Genomic DNA, 17465 nt, shown 5'->3' on the forward strand with positions numbered 1-17465 from the left:
AGCTCTCCCTGCAGAGGGATCTTCCATTTATGGGCCTCTCAGGAGCTTCCCTCCGGCTTTCACAACTCCCACGAGGCGCTGAGCCCTGGCTGCATTGAGCAAATGGGTAAACTGAGGCTGTGACTACTGCTGTGGGTGGTGAAGGTGGGGCTTGAAGCCAAGATTTGTCATTCCAGCAGCCTTGCTCTTACCCCTCCAGCATGCTGCCTGTCCAGATGCCCCCCCCCCACTCCTAGCCCCCTCCTCGGGTCTGACATTTCCCTTTTACGTGATGTTCTCCTGGCTTCCCCTGCTTGCCACGCGGAAGGCCCATTGAATCAAAACTGCTGTCTCCCAGCCTTTTCTGCCTCATTCACCTGCTTGCCCAGAATTTGTTGGAAACATGGGCACTAGAGCCTTTCTTTCATTCTTAGCAGCCTCTCCCAGGGGCAGACCTAAGCCACACCCCTCCCCAGCTCCCTCCAGGACTCACATGAGGCAATTCTGGGGGGGCACAGGCCAGCGGTGGGCTTCCACGGGGTAGCGTCTGCCTGTTCTCTTGTTCTGGGGACAGCCGTGCCCGGGGCCGAGCTGGCTAGCACAGCCCGTGGCTCTGTGTGCCCTCCAGTCCCATGAGGCAGATCCGAGCCCTGGCCTTGGGGCATGGCAGTGTTCTGAAGACCAGATGGGCCCCATCAGGGTGCAGCATATGGACCCGTGGAATTGAGCACCCAGGTTCGACTTTGTCTTGAAATAGCAAGGTGGCTGCTGTGCTGGACCCCCCGCTAAGGAAGAGGGCAGTGGGGGTCTGGCAGAAAGAACATGGGGTTCGGCGTCAAGAGGCCCTGGGTCTGAGGCCAGCTCTGCCATTCACTGTTTGACCTTGACTGCAATTCATCACGGCTCTAAGGTCCATTTTGTCACCTGTAAAGTGGGGTACAGTAATGTGTGCCCCTGCTACCCTCAGGACAGTCGTCAGCTGGAAGAAGCCACGTGAATGAGCTTTCTAAAAACCATGGTGCTATAAAAATGAAAGTTATAAGTGGAGGTGGGGGCCGACTCAGGGCTGGCATGGGAGGGAGCTGTTGGCCTAGATAGTCTTTTCCAGGGCAGGAGCCCCCATAGGCAGGACTCAGGAGCCAGGGCGCCTGGAGCGGAGGCAGCCTCTCCTGACATTGCTGGGACTCTGTCGCCCCCTAGTGGGTACTGGCTGCAGGCACTTGTGACGCTTCAGAGGGTTTGCAAAGGGGCTGCAAAGGGGTGTACTAAGGGGCTTTGGGTCTTCGGGCCCCCTGCTATACCAAGTTGGGCTGGATAAAGGGAGAATGTGGCCCAGACTCACATCAGAGAAAGAAAGTTTTAACTACTTGGGAGGAAGTTCAAGTGGACTTTCCAGAAGTTCTCCTGAGTCCATTTTTCAATCCTGACCCTTTTTCTCCTACCTTTCCCCCCCCCACTGACCAATTGGTCACGCCCATTCCTACTCCTCCCATCCCCAAGAGGCTGGATTGGAAGCTGCCGTCAGCTTGTCCAAACCCCTGGCATCCATGGAACCTCATCTTACACTGAGGGAAGGTCAGTCTCCATCGGAAACCAGCTCCTCCAAGGCTTTGCTACTGGGAGAAGCAGGCGGGCCAGGGAAGGATTGCACCAGAGCTGAGTGCCCAGATCTGGGTCACCGAGGGCCTGAGAGGTGACAGCAGGAAGCTGTCTCTCGGCACCTCTGGCGATCAAACGGACGCAACTAAAAGTTTTGTAAGACCTTTCCCAGCAGTAGATTTCTGACTCTATGACTTTACAACTGTAAAAACCCTCAGAGCAAAGGACACATCTGGCTCCAGATCACAGCTTAGCACTTCTTTGAAAAGCAGCATTTTCACTAGGCGTTTCTCCTTCCACCTAGCTGTGGTTTTGGCTTAAGTGAGCTTCTAGTGACACTAGGTGGTGACCACAGGGAAATGCATGCATGAAGGTTAGTCTGATCAAGGTAAGGATTTTCCCTAATAAATCCCTATTTGGGAAGGGAGGGAGTCACAGAACGGTGGGAGTGGGTAGAGAGAGAGAGTGTGTGTGTGTGTGTGTGGGGGGGCGTTGGACTTCACTGGTTGGCCTGATTAATATTCACCTTATTCTCAGAAATCTCTTGCCAATTAGCATTCCTCCTTAACACTCTATCCCAAGCAGCAGTACTTGACCTTTCCCTTAATTCCCCCCAGCACAACCAGCACAGCCGAGACCAGGCTGGAATATTTAAATTAGATTTCTTGGAAGTCTCAAAGATGGCAAAAGAAAATAAGCACCAAGAGTAACATAACATTAGCCCAGGTTTCTGCCTGCCTGCCTTCAGGAGACTGGGACCATCTTTAATCCCTGCCACGGAGAAGCCCAGCAAAGACAGACCCAGAGAGGGGAAGAGTCCTATCGAAGGTCAACTCCTCCCCTTGGGCTCTGGGTCTCATCCTGTCAGTCTGTCCAAGTCTGCACCCTCTTTCCCCTTCTCTCTGCTACACCCATTTCTCCCTCTCAACCCGATTATTCCCATCAGTTTACAAGCATCTCCCAGTTTAACAAGCCCTTCCCCTTTGGTCGCCATCCAAACCCCGTCCTTCAAACAGCAACATTCTAGACAGCTGTATACAGACACCCTCTTCTTCATTTTTCTTACAGTTTTTGATCTGAGTTTTTCTCTGTTACTCCATGGACATTGTCTTCTTAAGCTCATCAGTGGCTCTGTCTTACGAAATACAATGACTCCTTGTCTGTCTTTATCCTACTTGCTCTCTCAGCTTTCTATGTAACTGGCTTCTTTTGGAAACACTCTCCTGGGTTTTCCTCTGCCCCACCAGCTGCTGTTTCTCAGTCTCATTGGCTAGCTCCTTCCTCTTGCCCTGCTGGAACTCAGGATATCCTATTCGGCTATCTCTGAAGGCTTCCTCGAGCCCCTTACCTGGTCTATCTACTTCCATCGCTTTTAGAATGTGCTAATGACTCCCCAGTGTTTATCTCCAGTCTTGAGTTTTCCACTGAGTTCTCTACATCTTGTGGCTCTGTTTTCCCTGGAGGCCTTGTCATCTTACTCATCTATCCAGTAGGAGAGAAGAGAGAGTTTGAACAGGGCTTGCTGGCTTTTTAAAAGCCTTTTCCCAGAAACGTGTACGTATATGGATCTTTCCTGCTCTCACCCCACTGGATTGCACTCAATCATGTGGCCACACCCAGCTCAAGGAAGACTGGAAAACGTGGCCCAGTTCTGTCCAGAGGACAGACAGATTGATTTTCAGAGAAGAGGAAGCACTTTCTGCCATAATCTAGCCGTTACCAAATAGCTGTTTACCCTCCTCTTCCCACTCAGAGAACATACTCATCCCCAAAGAGAAACAGTGGAAAATCCCATCCTGTCATTTGCATCTGTTTCAAAATTCCGGATCTCTGCCGTTCTTACCGTCAGCTCTGTGAACTCAGAGCTGTATAGTCTTGTGTCTATCTGTATAGGTTTATGGCTAAAATCAATGACAATAGTCCATCCTGTGTGATGTCAAACAACTCAGTGAACTGTGCTTTCTGTGGCCATAGGTTTTCTCTCCTTCCCCTGGTATAAAGACTGTATTTCCCTTGCCGCTTGGGGTGGCCAGGTGACTGAGGTCCAGAAATCCTATGTGAACAGGAGTCGTCTGTGCCGTTGTTATACAGAGGCTTTTGTTTTTTTAATTTTGTTTATTTTGAGAGAGACCATGTGGGGGGAGGGGCCAGAGAGGGAGAGAGAGAAAGAGGATCCCAAGCAGGCTCCCCACGGTCAGTACAGTGCAGAGTCTGATGCGGGGCTCAAACCCATGAAACGTTGAGATCATGACCTGAGCTGAAATCGAGAGTCAGACGCTAAGCTGACTGAGCCACCCAGGCGCCCCTGGACAGAGTCTCTTAAGGGGCAGGACACCTTGCATTAGATTCCCGAGGCTGGCATGAGACATTACTGCAACTTGGTGGCTTAAGCCAACAGAAGTTTATCCTCCCACAGTTGTGGAAACCAGAAGCCTGAAACCAAGATGTCGGTAGGGACTCATTCTCTCTGAAGACTCTAGGGGAGAATTTTTTCTGGCCTCTTCCAGCTCCCGGTGGTTCCTGTATTCTCTGGCTTGTTCAGCACCTCTGCCTCTGTCTTCACATGGCCTTCCTTCCTGGGGGTGTCTCTGTGTGGTTTACTGTCTCAGTGGATTTAGGGCCCACCCTCAGCTTCGTCCTCACTTTCGTCACACGTGCAAAGACCTCCTTTCCATGTAAGGTCATGTTCCTTTTTGTTGTTTTTTGAAGTGTATTGATTTATTGTGTGAGAGAGAGTATGTTAGCAGGGGAGGGGCAGAGAGAGCGGGAGAGAGAGAATCCCAAGCAGGCTCTGCACTGTCAGCACAGAGCCGGGTGTGTGGCTCTGTCCCATGAACCGTGAGATCGTGATCGGAGCTGAAATTGAGCTGGACGCTTGACCAACTGAGCCACCCAGGCGCCCCTAAGTAAGGTCACATTTTGAGGTTAGAGTGGACATGAATTTTTGGGAGACAGTGTCTAATCCCCTTGCCCCCTTTACAGCAAAAAGCCCTTTGGCAATGGGAAGAATGGAGCCCACACAAGTCCCTGGTCCAGAGCTGTTGGAGCCCTGGTACCCCGGCACCTATAAAGATCCGTTACCCTGGTAATGGAAAAAGTTCTTTACTTAGACCTTGGATCTCCTGTCTTGGAAAAGTGCCCTTGTCACTGGCTGAAGTTCCTGGCTCCAGCCTGTGGGAGAGCATTTCTTGACAGTTATCTGCCCTGGCCACATCCAAAGTGGGTCCTTGAACTTGGGGCCCCCTTGGGACTACAGTTTCACCACCAGCCTGATTCCCACTTGTATAAATTTGGGGGACTGAGTATGGTTTTAAGCTCCCACAGTTCACGGCTTTATTAGGCTGAGCTCATGGATATTTGGCAACTCAGTTTCTTTAAGAACAGGCTTCAGACCTTCACTTCCAATCCGTTCCTCAAGCTGGTAACCACACCTAAAGTTCTTCCTTAGACATAGCTGTCAAACATGCTTTTATTATTGCTATTCTTATTATTAATTATTTCCCCCCTCAAATCTGAGCCTCCTTGTCAGCTTCCTGTTGGCTACCTTGGGGCCATCTTTTTCTTTGTTTATTTATTTATTTGAGAGAGAGAAAGGGAGGGAGAGAGCACATGAGCAGGGGAGGGGCAGAGAGAGAGGGAGAGAGAGAAAATCCCAAGCAGGCTCTGTGCTGCCAGCAGAGAGCCCGATGTGGGGCTTGAACCCATAAACTTATGAGATCATGACCTGAGCCGAGATCACGAGTCAGAAGGTTAACGGACTGAGCCACCCAGGCGCCCCTGAAAAGGCAATACTCTTTTATTTAAAAAGAAGAAAATTGTTTTTAATGTTTATTTATTTTTGGGAGAGAGAGACAGAGTGAAAGTGGGGGAGGAGCAGAGAGAGAGGGAGACACAGAATCCGAAGCAGGTTCCAGGCTGTCAGCTGTCAGCACAGAGCCCGACGCAGGGCTCGAACTCACGAACCATGAGATCACGACCTGAGCTGAAGTCGGATGCTTAACTGACTGAGCCACATAGGCGCCCCAAGGCAACACTCTTAATTTGGTGTTTGCCACAGAACCAAATCCCTTTATAAGAGAATTTTAAATGAGCCTTTATTGCCTAAAGCCTCGTCCAGCCTTATTTCCTGTAATTTAGTGTGCAGAAGCAGTGAGCTTGCTTCTATCCAAGAAAATACAGCTATCTGGATTTCCCCTACTATCCTTCATTTCTTCTTGGAAACTTGCCATTTTTTCCGGAACTCATCCCTTGGTGAGAATATCCCGCTACAAAGCTGGACAGCAACCAACATACACTAACCTCTGCTTCTTCCTCACTCCATGCTTGGAATACACTTGGTCTGCCTTCCAGGCTATTGCAGGCAAGAATTTCCCCAAATGTCTTCTGCTTGCCTAGCAAAGGGCCTCCACTTTCTCTCGCCAAGCTCTCCCTACTGCTGGTGAAGGTCCCGAATAATCTATGTCTGCTTGACTGATCTGCTTTGGCTTTCCTTCTATCACTACCCAGCCTCACCGTCTTCCATCTTCCCTCAGACAGGACAGACCTTTGCAGGTGATACTCCCTCTGCTGAGAACCCCTCTGTTCCTTCAGTCTTTGCCTGGCTGCCTCCTTCTCGTGTAATGCAGGTCTCAGCTCAAATGTTGCCTGTTAATGGGGTCTTCCCTGACCATTCCATCTCAAGGTTGATTTTCGTCACATTTATCACCATCTGACATTCTCTTCTTTTATTTGTTTACTCATCCTGGTCCGTGTCCGTGTTTTTCCTCCATGGAACCTCTGTCCAGGGTCCCGTTCGTCTCTGCCACCACATCTCTACTGTTCAGGAAGGCGCTTGCCACACTGTTGTTATGAGAAAAAATGCCAGTGCTTCCATAACACCATGTGCCAGACACAATTTTCGTTCTTTGTTGAAAACTTGTTTTACTGAGAAGTTTCAAAGATACACAAAAGTAGGGTAATACTGAACCTCTCATAAAAACTGTCTCCCAGATCCAACACTATCAGGCTTTTACCACGCTTGCGTCATCTGTCCTTCTTGGTTTCCCTTCTTTTTCTCTTCTTTGTTTCTGCTCAAGTATTTTAAAGAAAATCCCAGTCATCATGCCATTCCCCTCGCTACTTACTTCAATGTATGCATTCTTTTTGAAGTTTGTTTATTTTGAGATAGAGCTCTAGCAGGGGAGGGGCAGAGAGACAGGAAGCCACACTGCCAGGCAGAGCCTCATGGGGGGCTTGAACTCACAAAGCACGAGATCATGACCTGAGCCGAAATTAAGCGTCGGACACTTAACTGACTGAGCCTCCCAGGCGCCCCCAATGTCTACATTTTTTGAATGAATTTTTCTTGTATTAGTTTAATGGCATTCATATACCTTCAAAAATTAGCAGTGAGGGGCGCCTGGGTGGCTCAATCGGTTAAGCGTCCGACTTCAGCTCAGGTCACGATCTCGCGGTCCGTGAGTTCAAGCCCCGTGTCGGGCTCTGGGCTGATGGTTCAGAGCCTGGAGCCTGCTTCCAATTCTGTGTCTCCCTCTCTCTCTGGCCCTCCCCCGTTCATGCTCTGTCTCTCTCTGTCTCAAAAATAAATAAACTTAATAAATAAATAAACATTTAAAAAAATTAGCAGTGATTCCTTAGTATCATCACTCGGTCCGTATTCAGATTTCCCTGATTGCCTCAAAAATAACTTTTTAGAGTTGATCTGTTTGTATTAGGAGCCGAGCTAGGCCTACATACTGCATCTGTTTGTTTTTCCTCTTGGCTCCAACCCCACCCACGTTGTTGACTTGTTGCGAAAAGGAGTAATTACAGTTGACCCTTATACAACACGGGTTTGAACTTCACGGGTCCACTTATACATGACTGTTTTCAATAACTACAGAACAATGCTGTAAATATATTTTCTCTTCCTTATGATTCTCTTCAAAACATTTTTTTCTCCAGCTTGCTTCATTGTAAGAACACGGTATATTATACACATAACATATAAAATATGGGTTATGAATGGACTGTTTATATTAACAGTAAGGCTTCTGGTCAACAGTAGGCTGTATCAGTAGGTAAGTTTTGGAGGGAGTCAAAGGTTATACATGGATTTTATGGCTCTATCTTCGTTTATGGGCTCTGACTTCTGCCAGTCTACAATTTGCTGTTAAAGCCACCAGTGATTTCCTCACTTCAGAAATGGTATTTTCAGTCTAGAATTTCTTTACAAAACAGAAGTTTCACTTCTCTGTTGAGATTCCCTGTTTGCTGTTAAGGCTGTATTTTTCTTTAACTCCTTGAACACATTCTTCATAACCGCCTTAAAGTACTGGTCTGCTAATTTCATCATGCAGATGATCTCAGAGTCTGTTTCCATGGATACCTTTTATTTTTATGGGTAAAATTTTCCTGGTTCTCGGAACATCTGGGAGGTTTTTATTGTAGGCTAAATATTGTGGGTGATCTATTGGAAAGAGTCTGGATTATGTTGTTTTCCTTTAAAGAGTGTTGTGTGTGGTTTTGGCAGGCAATTAATCTCTTGGAGGTATTCCTTGCTCCGGTCAAGGGGTTTGTTAGGGTAAATCAAAAGTAGCCTTTATTCTAGGGCACGATCCTTCTTCCCGAAGCAAAACATTTCTGGTATGGCAGCTGAATGGGGCAACAAGAGAATCTCTCTACTCTGCTGAAATGATGGCTCCCAGCACTCTGTGACCGATAGTGTTTCTGTTCTGCACTCAAGTCCTCGGCAGCCAGTCTGCTGCGAAGTCTCCATCTGTGCCTGTGCAGCCCAGTTCTTGACATAAACTGACAGGGAGCCTTTGGTATGGGTTAAATTGTGTCCCCCCCCCACCAACGAAAGATACATTGAAGTTCAATCCCCCAATACTCTAGGATGTGACTTTATTTGGAAATGGGGTTTTCACAGAAGTAGTTACATTAAAATGAAGCCATTAGGGTGGGTCTTAATCCAGTATAACCAGTGTCCTTCTAAAAAGGGGAAATTAGACCCAGAGAGAAAGCCACATGAAGGTGAAGGGAGAGATCAAGGTGATGCACCTACAAGCCAAGCGATGTCAAAGATTGACGGTGACCACCAGCCCCGAGGGGAGAGGCATGGAACAGATTCTCATTCACAGCCCTCAAAACAGACTAACGCTGCTGGACGCCTTGATCTCAGACTTCCAGCCTCCAGAACTATGAGAGAGTAAGTTTCTGTTGTTTAAGCCACCCAGTTTGTGGTATTTTGTTATAGCAACCCTAGCAAAAGAATTCACATGGACTTTGGGCCCCCCATGCACGTGACTTCCTCCTCCCTGGCTCCAGCCCTCCTCCCTGGCGCCAGCCCCACACATTCCACAGGCTCTAGAAGCTCCAGATCTTGGCCTTCTCAGCTCAGCAGGACTACTGGAGTCTTTTTGGATTCCACTGTCTCAGGAGAGTGTCCCCAGGCAGAGAGCTGGTAAAGCTCGGGCTCACTTCCTGTGATAGCAGTTCTGTGCTGCCTGTTGTCCTATCCCTGAAAACAGCAGGGTCACATATTTGATCCAGTTTGGTAGTTTTTATGGTAAAAGGCAATTCCAGTATTTGTTACTCTGGCATGGCCAGAAGTGAAATTGCTGTTCTAAATTCTTGGAGTTATTTACTTTGAGTAAGTTATGTATTTGAACTCATTTACTCCTCTCAACACCACTGCGAGCTAGGTCATTAATGTCATGAATTCCAGATTTAAAAAGGGGGTGGGGCAAAGAAAGGTTAAATCACTGGTCCAAGGATATATCCTATAAATGGTGGAGTTAGATTTTGAAACTAGGCAGTTTAGCTGCAGAGTCCGTGCTCTTCAATATTAACCTGTTATCTTACGTAACAGGTGCACGATGAATGTGTTTTGAATGAATGAATAGAGAGATGGCTGTCTCTTTTACTTTGTTGCCCATTCACCTTACATATTTCACCTGCCCTGGAGGTGCCCTCCCAACATTACATCAGCCTTGTGTCTTCATTTCTCCCCTACCCAGACTTTTGAGATTTTCTGGAGAAAAATCACACTGAACTCCTACCAAGACCAAACTCCTACCAAGTTATCTGAGCCTTTGAAAATACCTAATACTTCTGTCTTGCCCTCATCTTTGCCTTCTGTGGACTGTGGGTTCTGCCTCGAATCTCACACGTGTGTACTTCCCTTCTCATTTTCAGGAAAAACACAATTTCCAGCTGTGAACTCTCAGATTCCCACTCATTTCTCTAAATTCGACTTGCATTGGCACCTATCCTTGCCTTTTGCTCGGCTGTCAAAATATTTAGTGTTGCTCTCTCTCTCTCTCTGGCTGAGGTATATCCACGTGTGGCTGCTGCCTGGTGTCCTCCCTTCCCCAGTCAAGCATTTGGAAGTGTCGCTTACTACCCTGTGTTCCTACCTGCCCTCTCACCTCCAACTCCCTCCCTCCCTCCAGTCTGGCTTCTGTACTCCTTACCAGTCCATTTATTCATGTTGGCTTTTCTTTTTATTCATTTTATCCTTATGCTTTCTTTAAATGTATTTGTTATCCTTTTAACTCCTGGATGTGGATCCCTAATTTGTTAATTTTTTTTCCATTCATTAATCTAACTACTTAAGATCATGAATTTCCCCCTGCTGTGTGTCTTACAGCTTTTCATTTGTGGGACTGTTTTCTATATATATTTAAAAATTCTTGTTTTCCTTTTCTCATTGATCCAAGGGTGTTTAAGAGAAAATTAAAAAATTTCTGTGTGGTAGAGGGGCGCCTGAGGGGCTCAATTAAGTGTTCGACTCTTGGTTTCAGTTCAGGTCATGACCTCACAGTTCGTGGGTTTGAGCCCTGTATCGAGCTCCGCGATGGCAGTGCAGGGCCTGCTTGGGATTCTGTCTCCCTCCCTCCCCTCCTCCACTCACACTGTCTCTCTAAGCAAACAAACAAACAAACAAACCTAAAAAAGATTTCTGGGGTTGTCTAGGTGGCTCAGTTGGTTGAGCATCCAACTCTTGGTTTCAGCTCAGGTCATGATCTTAACGGTTTCATGGGTTTGTGTCTCACATCAGGCTCTGCCCTGACAGTGTGGACCCTGCTTGGGATTCTCTGTCTCCCTTTCTCTCTGTCTCTCTCAAAATAAATAAATAAACTTAAAAACAAAATAAAAAATAGGTGTTCCTTGGTGGCTCAGTTGAATGAGTGGCCAACTCTTGGTTTCAGCTCAGGTCATGGTTTTGCAGTTCATGAGTTTGAGCCCCACATGAGGCTCTTCCCTGACAGTGTGGAGCCTGCATGGAATTCTCTCTCTCTCTGCCCCTCCCGTGCTCGTGCTCTCTCTCTCAAAATAAATAAACTAAAAAAAATGTTGTAAATAATAAATAAATAAATTATTTTTGTGTGTGGTAGAGTATCTTTTTTTCTTCTTCTTCTGGTTTTGTAATGAATATCTGTTTTGTTGCATTTTGATCAGAGTATTTTATTGTATATTGTTTCTACTTTGGGGGAGTTTTCTAATTACTCTGTTGTTTTGTATACAGTAAATTCCTGAATATTCCATGGACAGCTTTAACAAAAGGTATTTACTTTCTGTTTTCAGACTACAGAGCTCAACATATAAATCAACCAAATTTGTGTTATTAATTCCATTTTAATATCTCCTCTATCCTTCTTTGTTGAAGAAAATGTGAACATACGAAGCCTATGGCCCTTTCCCTGATTATGGGCTAGGAAGTGTCAAAACCCCAGACTCTCAATATGGTACCAGAGCAGAAGAAATGTTACTGTGGTTGCTTCACAGCCCAGAGCATCCTGCGGGAGTGGGAGAGTGATTTCCCTTGTTTCTGAGTGGGAAATGGAAATAGGGCATGGGGAGAGACAGAGGCCTGGAGGTTACCGAAAGGGGATGTTGCAACCCTTGTTAATCAGTAATCTAAGACGGGGTTATGCAATGGAATCTCAGTAGATGCCAGCAGTGTGGACAAATGCCAGCTTCCCCTGCCTGGCGCCACATAAATTCCCCACTTCCTGGCCTGGTGAAGGAGGACTCTGAGTGATTGAGATGTAACGTCTGCCACGATCTGAATGGGACTCAAAGAAGAAATTCAGTTCAGCTATAGAATAAGTAATTTTTGCACATTCATTCCACATCGGCAGCTCCAGCTCAGATCTCTCTGTGTAGTCCAGACTTGGATCTGGGTCAGCTTAGGTTTTTCAGCCTCAAGCTGAAACTAAATCCATCTCTGTTCATCATCTTGTCCTCTTCACCCCTCAACTAAAACCTGCTCTTCTTGTCTTCTTTACTTTCTAAATATTGTCCGCATCCAACAAGTTGTCTGGGGCAGAAACCGTGTGTTGTGGGAGTGGGTGTAATTCAGAAAACGCTAAAGATTGGGGCACCTGGGTGGCTCAGTCGGTTAAGCATCAGGTCATGATCTCCAGGTCCATGAGTTCGAGCCCCATGTCGGGCTCTGTGCTGACAGCTCAGAGCCTGGAGCCTGCTTTGGATCCTGTGTCTCCCTCTCTCTCTGCCCCTCCCCTCCTCATGCTCTGTCTCTCTCTCACTCACTCTCTCAAAAATAAATATTTTAAAACATTAAAAAAACAAAACAAAACGCTGAAGATCAAAAACCAACTAAGATGTATCCATCCTATTAACAGCCAGAGACACTGGCGGTTCACAGGGGAGTAGTTTAAAAACTGGACATGCTTTTAAAAAATAGTTTGCAAAACCGCTGTAGAAGAGGATCCGATACAGTGGAGCAGGAGAGCCTAGAAATCCTGCTGCACAAGCCAAATCCACTGAAAAGCCTGGGGGCTGGGGTGGGGGAAAGGGCAGGTCGACTACTTGCAGAGGGAGCTGAAGAACAGGAGGGGAGTTGCCAAGTGTGGCAAAGGCAAATGGCTGAAGGGAGGAGGGCTCGGGGAGTGCTTTTCATTGGCTGTTCTGGTCTTTCCCCGAGTATTTGAGGACTGGCGGAGTGACTGTCTGAACTCCATTAAGAAGACCCCAGAGCATCAGGCTGCCTGCTCCTTCCTGGACAAAACTCAGGATTCTCTATGGCTCTTCAGGAATCCACAGCGCTGGATTTCTACCAGACGTATTTTGAACCCATGGTCTACCTGGACTACTTCAAGATGGGCCAGAGCCCTGTGGGTGATGATTGCCTCTACTTCCTGCTAAAACACTACAACACCATTTTTAAATCAGGTGCTAGTTTCCTTGAACCCTGGAGGAGGTTTGTGGGGGGAAGGGTGGCGATGCAAATTTTAAATCAGATGCTCGTCTTCTTCAACCCTAGGGCAAGTTTCAGGATGGGGGTAGAGGTGGGAGGGGGGGAAGGGTGGCCAATTGACTGGAACTTTCGACCTGGATGGAGAGTTTGTAGAACTGCTCTATGGGACCAGGTTAGATGTACTTGATGTATGGTACATGGTGGGATGCCTAAACCTTTCTGGGGTCTCTGGGACAAGATTTTCTCCTCCCATGAAGTTGAGGAGCTGTGATCTTTCATGGTCCTGCGTGGTCCTATCTTCTAGCAAAAGAAGTCCCTGGCAAAAGAAGCTGCATGGGGCATCAGAAAGTGTAGGAAGCCTCTTTCCAAGTTCAGTGTAGGAAGCGTTCGCTCTTTTGTGTGATTACCGCTGTGGCTCGTGAAAACATTGTGGGTGGGTGGCTCTCAGATTTGCCCCTAGGGGAAGAAAGGTGCTCGGCAGCCCGAACTATTAAAATCAAATACTGGGGATATTTTCATGATTCACATGAGAAGGAAACATAACCCAATAGATAGAATTTCCCCAATTAACAATCTCCTGCTATCACATTTTCTGAAACTTTTGATGCTTGCTCAATTTATCTGCCACTATAGCCTCCAGGTAACACAAATGAAGGGGAAACAAACAAAATGTAGCAGCAGAATCCAGGAGCAAAGGGGCAGGCTCAGTTCAGTAGCAGGTCAGGATCCCTCGGTCCAGCTGGGTTTCTGTCCTTGCTGCTTTGTTGTTTATCTCGGAAGCCCCTTGCCATATTCCAAATGCTGCTGCCATTTTGTGTTAACCCAGTCTCTCCCTGGCTGGAGAGAAGGGGAGGTCAAGGACTCTGCCGGCAGGTCTGTATTCCCCTTTTAGTCCTCACACTGCTAAGAGAGTTTCTGAGAATGCAGGCGGTGCTCAATGAATGTTTGCTGATTGATCTTTGGAATGTTATAGATGGTCTCGGGGTCATAGGACCCTTCAGCGAAGAGTGCTTGGAATGTGGAAGCCAGTGTCCTCGGAAATGTGACCAGATTTCTTCTCTGAACACTTATTTACAGTGCTAAATTGGCAGTTGAAATGACAAAGCTGCTACTCTAGTAACTGTCCCCCCTACACACCCCAAATAGGCTCTCCTGCTGCTCACTCTCCCCTCCTACCACGCTCCCCATGCTCAGTGCTGGCACTGTGTGATGTAGCGCCTAAGGCTGTCCGGGCAGGCGAAATCCCTAACGCTGGAGTTTACGGTCCCCGATGGTCGACTCCCCGCAGCCTCTCCAAGTGGGAAAGAGAGCGGAGCCTTTGGGAAGGGCCTCAGAGCTGTGGTTTGGTGCTGACGGCTTAGAACGTGTCTATTCTAAAACAGGTGGGCTGAAAGGAAAGCTCCTGATTGACATTGGCTCTGGGCCCAGCATTTACCAGCTCCTCTCCGCCTGTGAGTCTTTTGAGGAGATAATCGCCACTGACTACACGGACAAGAACCGCCTGGAGCTGGAAAAGTGGCTGAAGAAGATTCCAGGCGCGTTCGACTGGTCCCCAGTGGTGAAATATGTGTGTGAGCTTGAGGGGGACAGGTAAGGGGTTTGTTGTTTGCTTTGGGGTTGCCACGATGCGAGCTGCACTTAGCTGTCCGAATCAATAATTTATCATGGGCCTCGTGTGGAAATGGCGAGGCAGGTAGAGACTAAGAAGGAAGGAAGTTAGTGGGGTTCCAAGAAGAAGAAAGGAGGAAGAGTGTGACATGAATACAATAAAGACCAAAAAGAGGGAACAGAAACAGATGGCTATAGACAGACCCAGAGCCAGAAGGGAATTGTCACGAGCGCCTACCCAGAATGCCAAGGCATGACCCCAGGCTGATGTGGATGGAGCAGGGTGGCAGCCAGCTGGTGTTTGAGGGCAGACAGCCGTTCTGATTGGCAGGTGGCCCTGCTGTTCCAATTACAACCTCCAGGTGGCTCCAGACTTGGGGAATCTTTCTGTAGATCGCAGGGGCTGGGCCTAGAATTAAGACCCATCTTGCACAAGTGAACAGAATCTACTTACCTTGGATCATTTCAGGGCACCAGGAAGGTCCACCATAGCACCTCCACTCCCCAAATACCACTCTCCCCAGTTAGGTAGGACGGTTGCAGATGTACATTGGATTCTTATTCCTTTTGCTTAAGACTGTGACTTTTTAAAAATACAGAATTGGAAAGGGTAAACCTTTAAGTGCTTGTCCCCGTGCATACCTCAGTATGAATGAGCCCCGTGTGCTGAGAACAGGTGTAGGTAAGAAGAGAACGTATGAGGCGATGAGGAGGTCGAGTGGGGTGGCCAAGAGACACCGGGAGACGCTGGGGGACCCAGCAAAGTTGGCCAAGCTCGCATTATAGCTTTGCTCAGCTGATTTCAGGCTGGCTTTCCATTTCTGGTTGTACTTACCCGGGTCGTGTTAAACACGGACCGAGTGGAGACAGAATAGGCCAAGCACAAGGCATACGTTGCTCAGCGAGGGGCCACAGGTGGAAAGAGCAGCAACCTCGGGGTCAGGGTTTGCAGGTCCTCGGCTTTGACTTTATCCACAGCTGGCTTCACAACCGTGCCCCTCTCTGGGACTCAGTTTCTTGGTCTGTAAGACTGGTGACTTGATATTCCGGGAGTCTGTGTGGAAGGCAGAGAATGGCGGGAGTGACATATGCCTCTCACACGATGAGACTGACCCAGCTGGCTGCTCTTCCCTCTTCCCTCCGCTCAGAGACAAGTGGGCTGACAAGGAGGAGCGGCTAAGGAGAACCGTGACCCAGGTGCTCAAGTGTGATGTGAATAAAGAACAGCCCCTGGAACCTGCAGTCCTGCCCCTGGCAGACTGCGTCCTTTCCTCCCTGTGCCTTGAGGCTGCCTGCCACACCCAGGAGGCCTTCCGGGCTGCCCTGCGCCACATCAGGACCCTGCTCCGGCCCAGGGGCCATCTGGTGCTGGGCGGGGGCTTTGATACCACCTTCTACATGGTGGGGGCGAAGAAGTTCCCCTGCCTTCCCCTGAAGGAGAAATTCGTGTGTGAGGCTCTGCAGAAGTCCGGCTTCACCATCGAGAAGCTGGAGACGGCTCCGCGGGCAGCTGAGACCATGTCGGATGAGCAGTCAGACTACACCGCGATGTTTGTCGTCGTGGCCCAGAGAAACGACTGACGTATTGGACTTGGAAGGGGGGTGAGCATGCAGGGGTCATTCGGCCACCCCATTTCCTTCCCTCTGCGCTCAGTTGGCTTTATTTAGAACTCTTCCTTGCCAGCAAATGCTTTTAGAGTCTTATTATACGTGATTGCCAGATAATTAGGGATGTTCCTCTCAAACAGAGAGGTTCATGGTATACTCCACTAACGTCCCGGGGTTGGGGAAGAATTGGGCCAGAAAGTAAAGCTTGGCCTCCCCTAGTTTTGAGGGCACCTTGGGGTTGCATGGGAGCGAAGAGGGTAGAGTCCCCCGTGCCCTCCTCCTTGAGGCATCTGGGGACGGCTCGCCTTCTGAGCTCATTCATCATTTGCAGCTTCACCCCTGCTGATGACACCGCCGCCCCGTCCCACAAAATGAAAGGAACGCGGGCTTTGGCGCAAGAAGACATGGGTTTTGGTACTTGGCTCTTGTGATGATAGGTAGGTCATTCGTATCTCACAGCCTCAGTTTCCCCATCTCTGAAATGCAAATAATAAGACCCCTCCCCAGGCTTCCTGTGACACCCCAAATATATAACATGAACACACCTGCTGAACAGCTACGTGTGCGATGGCGTATGTGTTTTCACTGACCTTGCAGGTGCAGGTAATAAGCAGTTCTTTTTTTTTTTTTTTTAATTTTTTTAAACGTTTATTTTTGAGACAGAGAGAGACAGAGCATGAACAGGGGAGGGTCAGAGAGAGGGAGACACAGAATCTGAAACAGGCTCCAGGCTCTGAGCAGTCAGCACAGAGCCTGACGCGGGGCTCGAACTCACGGACCGCGAGATCATGACCTGAGCTGAAGTCAGACGCTTAACCGACCGAGCCATCCAGGCGCCCCGGTAATAAGCAGTTCTAAAGGGAGCTGGAGGCGTTGTTCTCTTTTGTCCAGTGCGACCCACCTAAGCCAGTTGCGGACGGGCATGGGGCCCTTGGGGAAGACTCTTGAAGGAAGTAGCAGCAGATCCGGGAGATGGGAGGGGTGAGTGGGAGGAAGCCAGGAGAAAGAACGGGGCGGGAATAGTCTGTGGAGAGCAGGAATTGTCAGTAGCAGTAACATGTGCCGAGACCCAGAGGGGAAAGAACATGCTGTGTTTGCTGAACTTCAGCAGGAAAAACTGACACCGGGGTGCAAAATTTGGGGCCCTGCCCCTGGAGATCTCTGATAAAACACCTTGGGCATTGGCATGGTAGAGCAGACCAGCGTTTCAAGTGGGCAGAGAATTTGCCAAAGCAGTGACGATTGGTGGGGGTTGGGAGATGGGTAAGCAAGTGATTTGTTCATCCAACAAATATTTGTTGAGTGCCTACGAAATACTGGGCACTGTGCTAGGTGTGTCAGAAACTTTGCCCAGGGCTGGTCCTCGCAGTAAACACAGTTTTGCCATATCTAAGCCCTTGATCACATTCTACCCCATGTCTGTGTATCTGTGTATATTCTTGTGTGTATATGTGGCTATGGGTGT

The 17465-nt window shown here is 48.3% G+C and overlaps 1 protein-coding gene across 1 annotated transcript; it reads left to right on the forward strand.

The window, feature by feature from the left end:
- Positions 1-12521: 12521 nt before the first annotated feature.
- Positions 12522-16555, forward strand: LOC131486822 (nicotinamide N-methyltransferase-like). Its single transcript, XM_058686784.1, has 3 exons — positions 12522-12759; positions 14167-14374; positions 15541-16555. Exons 1-3 carry the CDS (start codon positions 12609-12611, stop codon positions 15971-15973), a joined length of 792 nt encoding a protein of 263 aa, XP_058542767.1. The 5' UTR covers positions 12522-12608; the 3' UTR covers positions 15974-16555.
- Positions 16556-17465: the final 910 nt, after the last annotated feature.

The sequence above is a fragment of the Neofelis nebulosa genome, chromosome 10 (assembly GCF_028018385.1).
Source record: "Neofelis nebulosa isolate mNeoNeb1 chromosome 10, mNeoNeb1.pri, whole genome shotgun sequence".
Classification (NCBI taxonomy): Eukaryota; Metazoa; Chordata; class Mammalia; order Carnivora; family Felidae; genus Neofelis; species Neofelis nebulosa.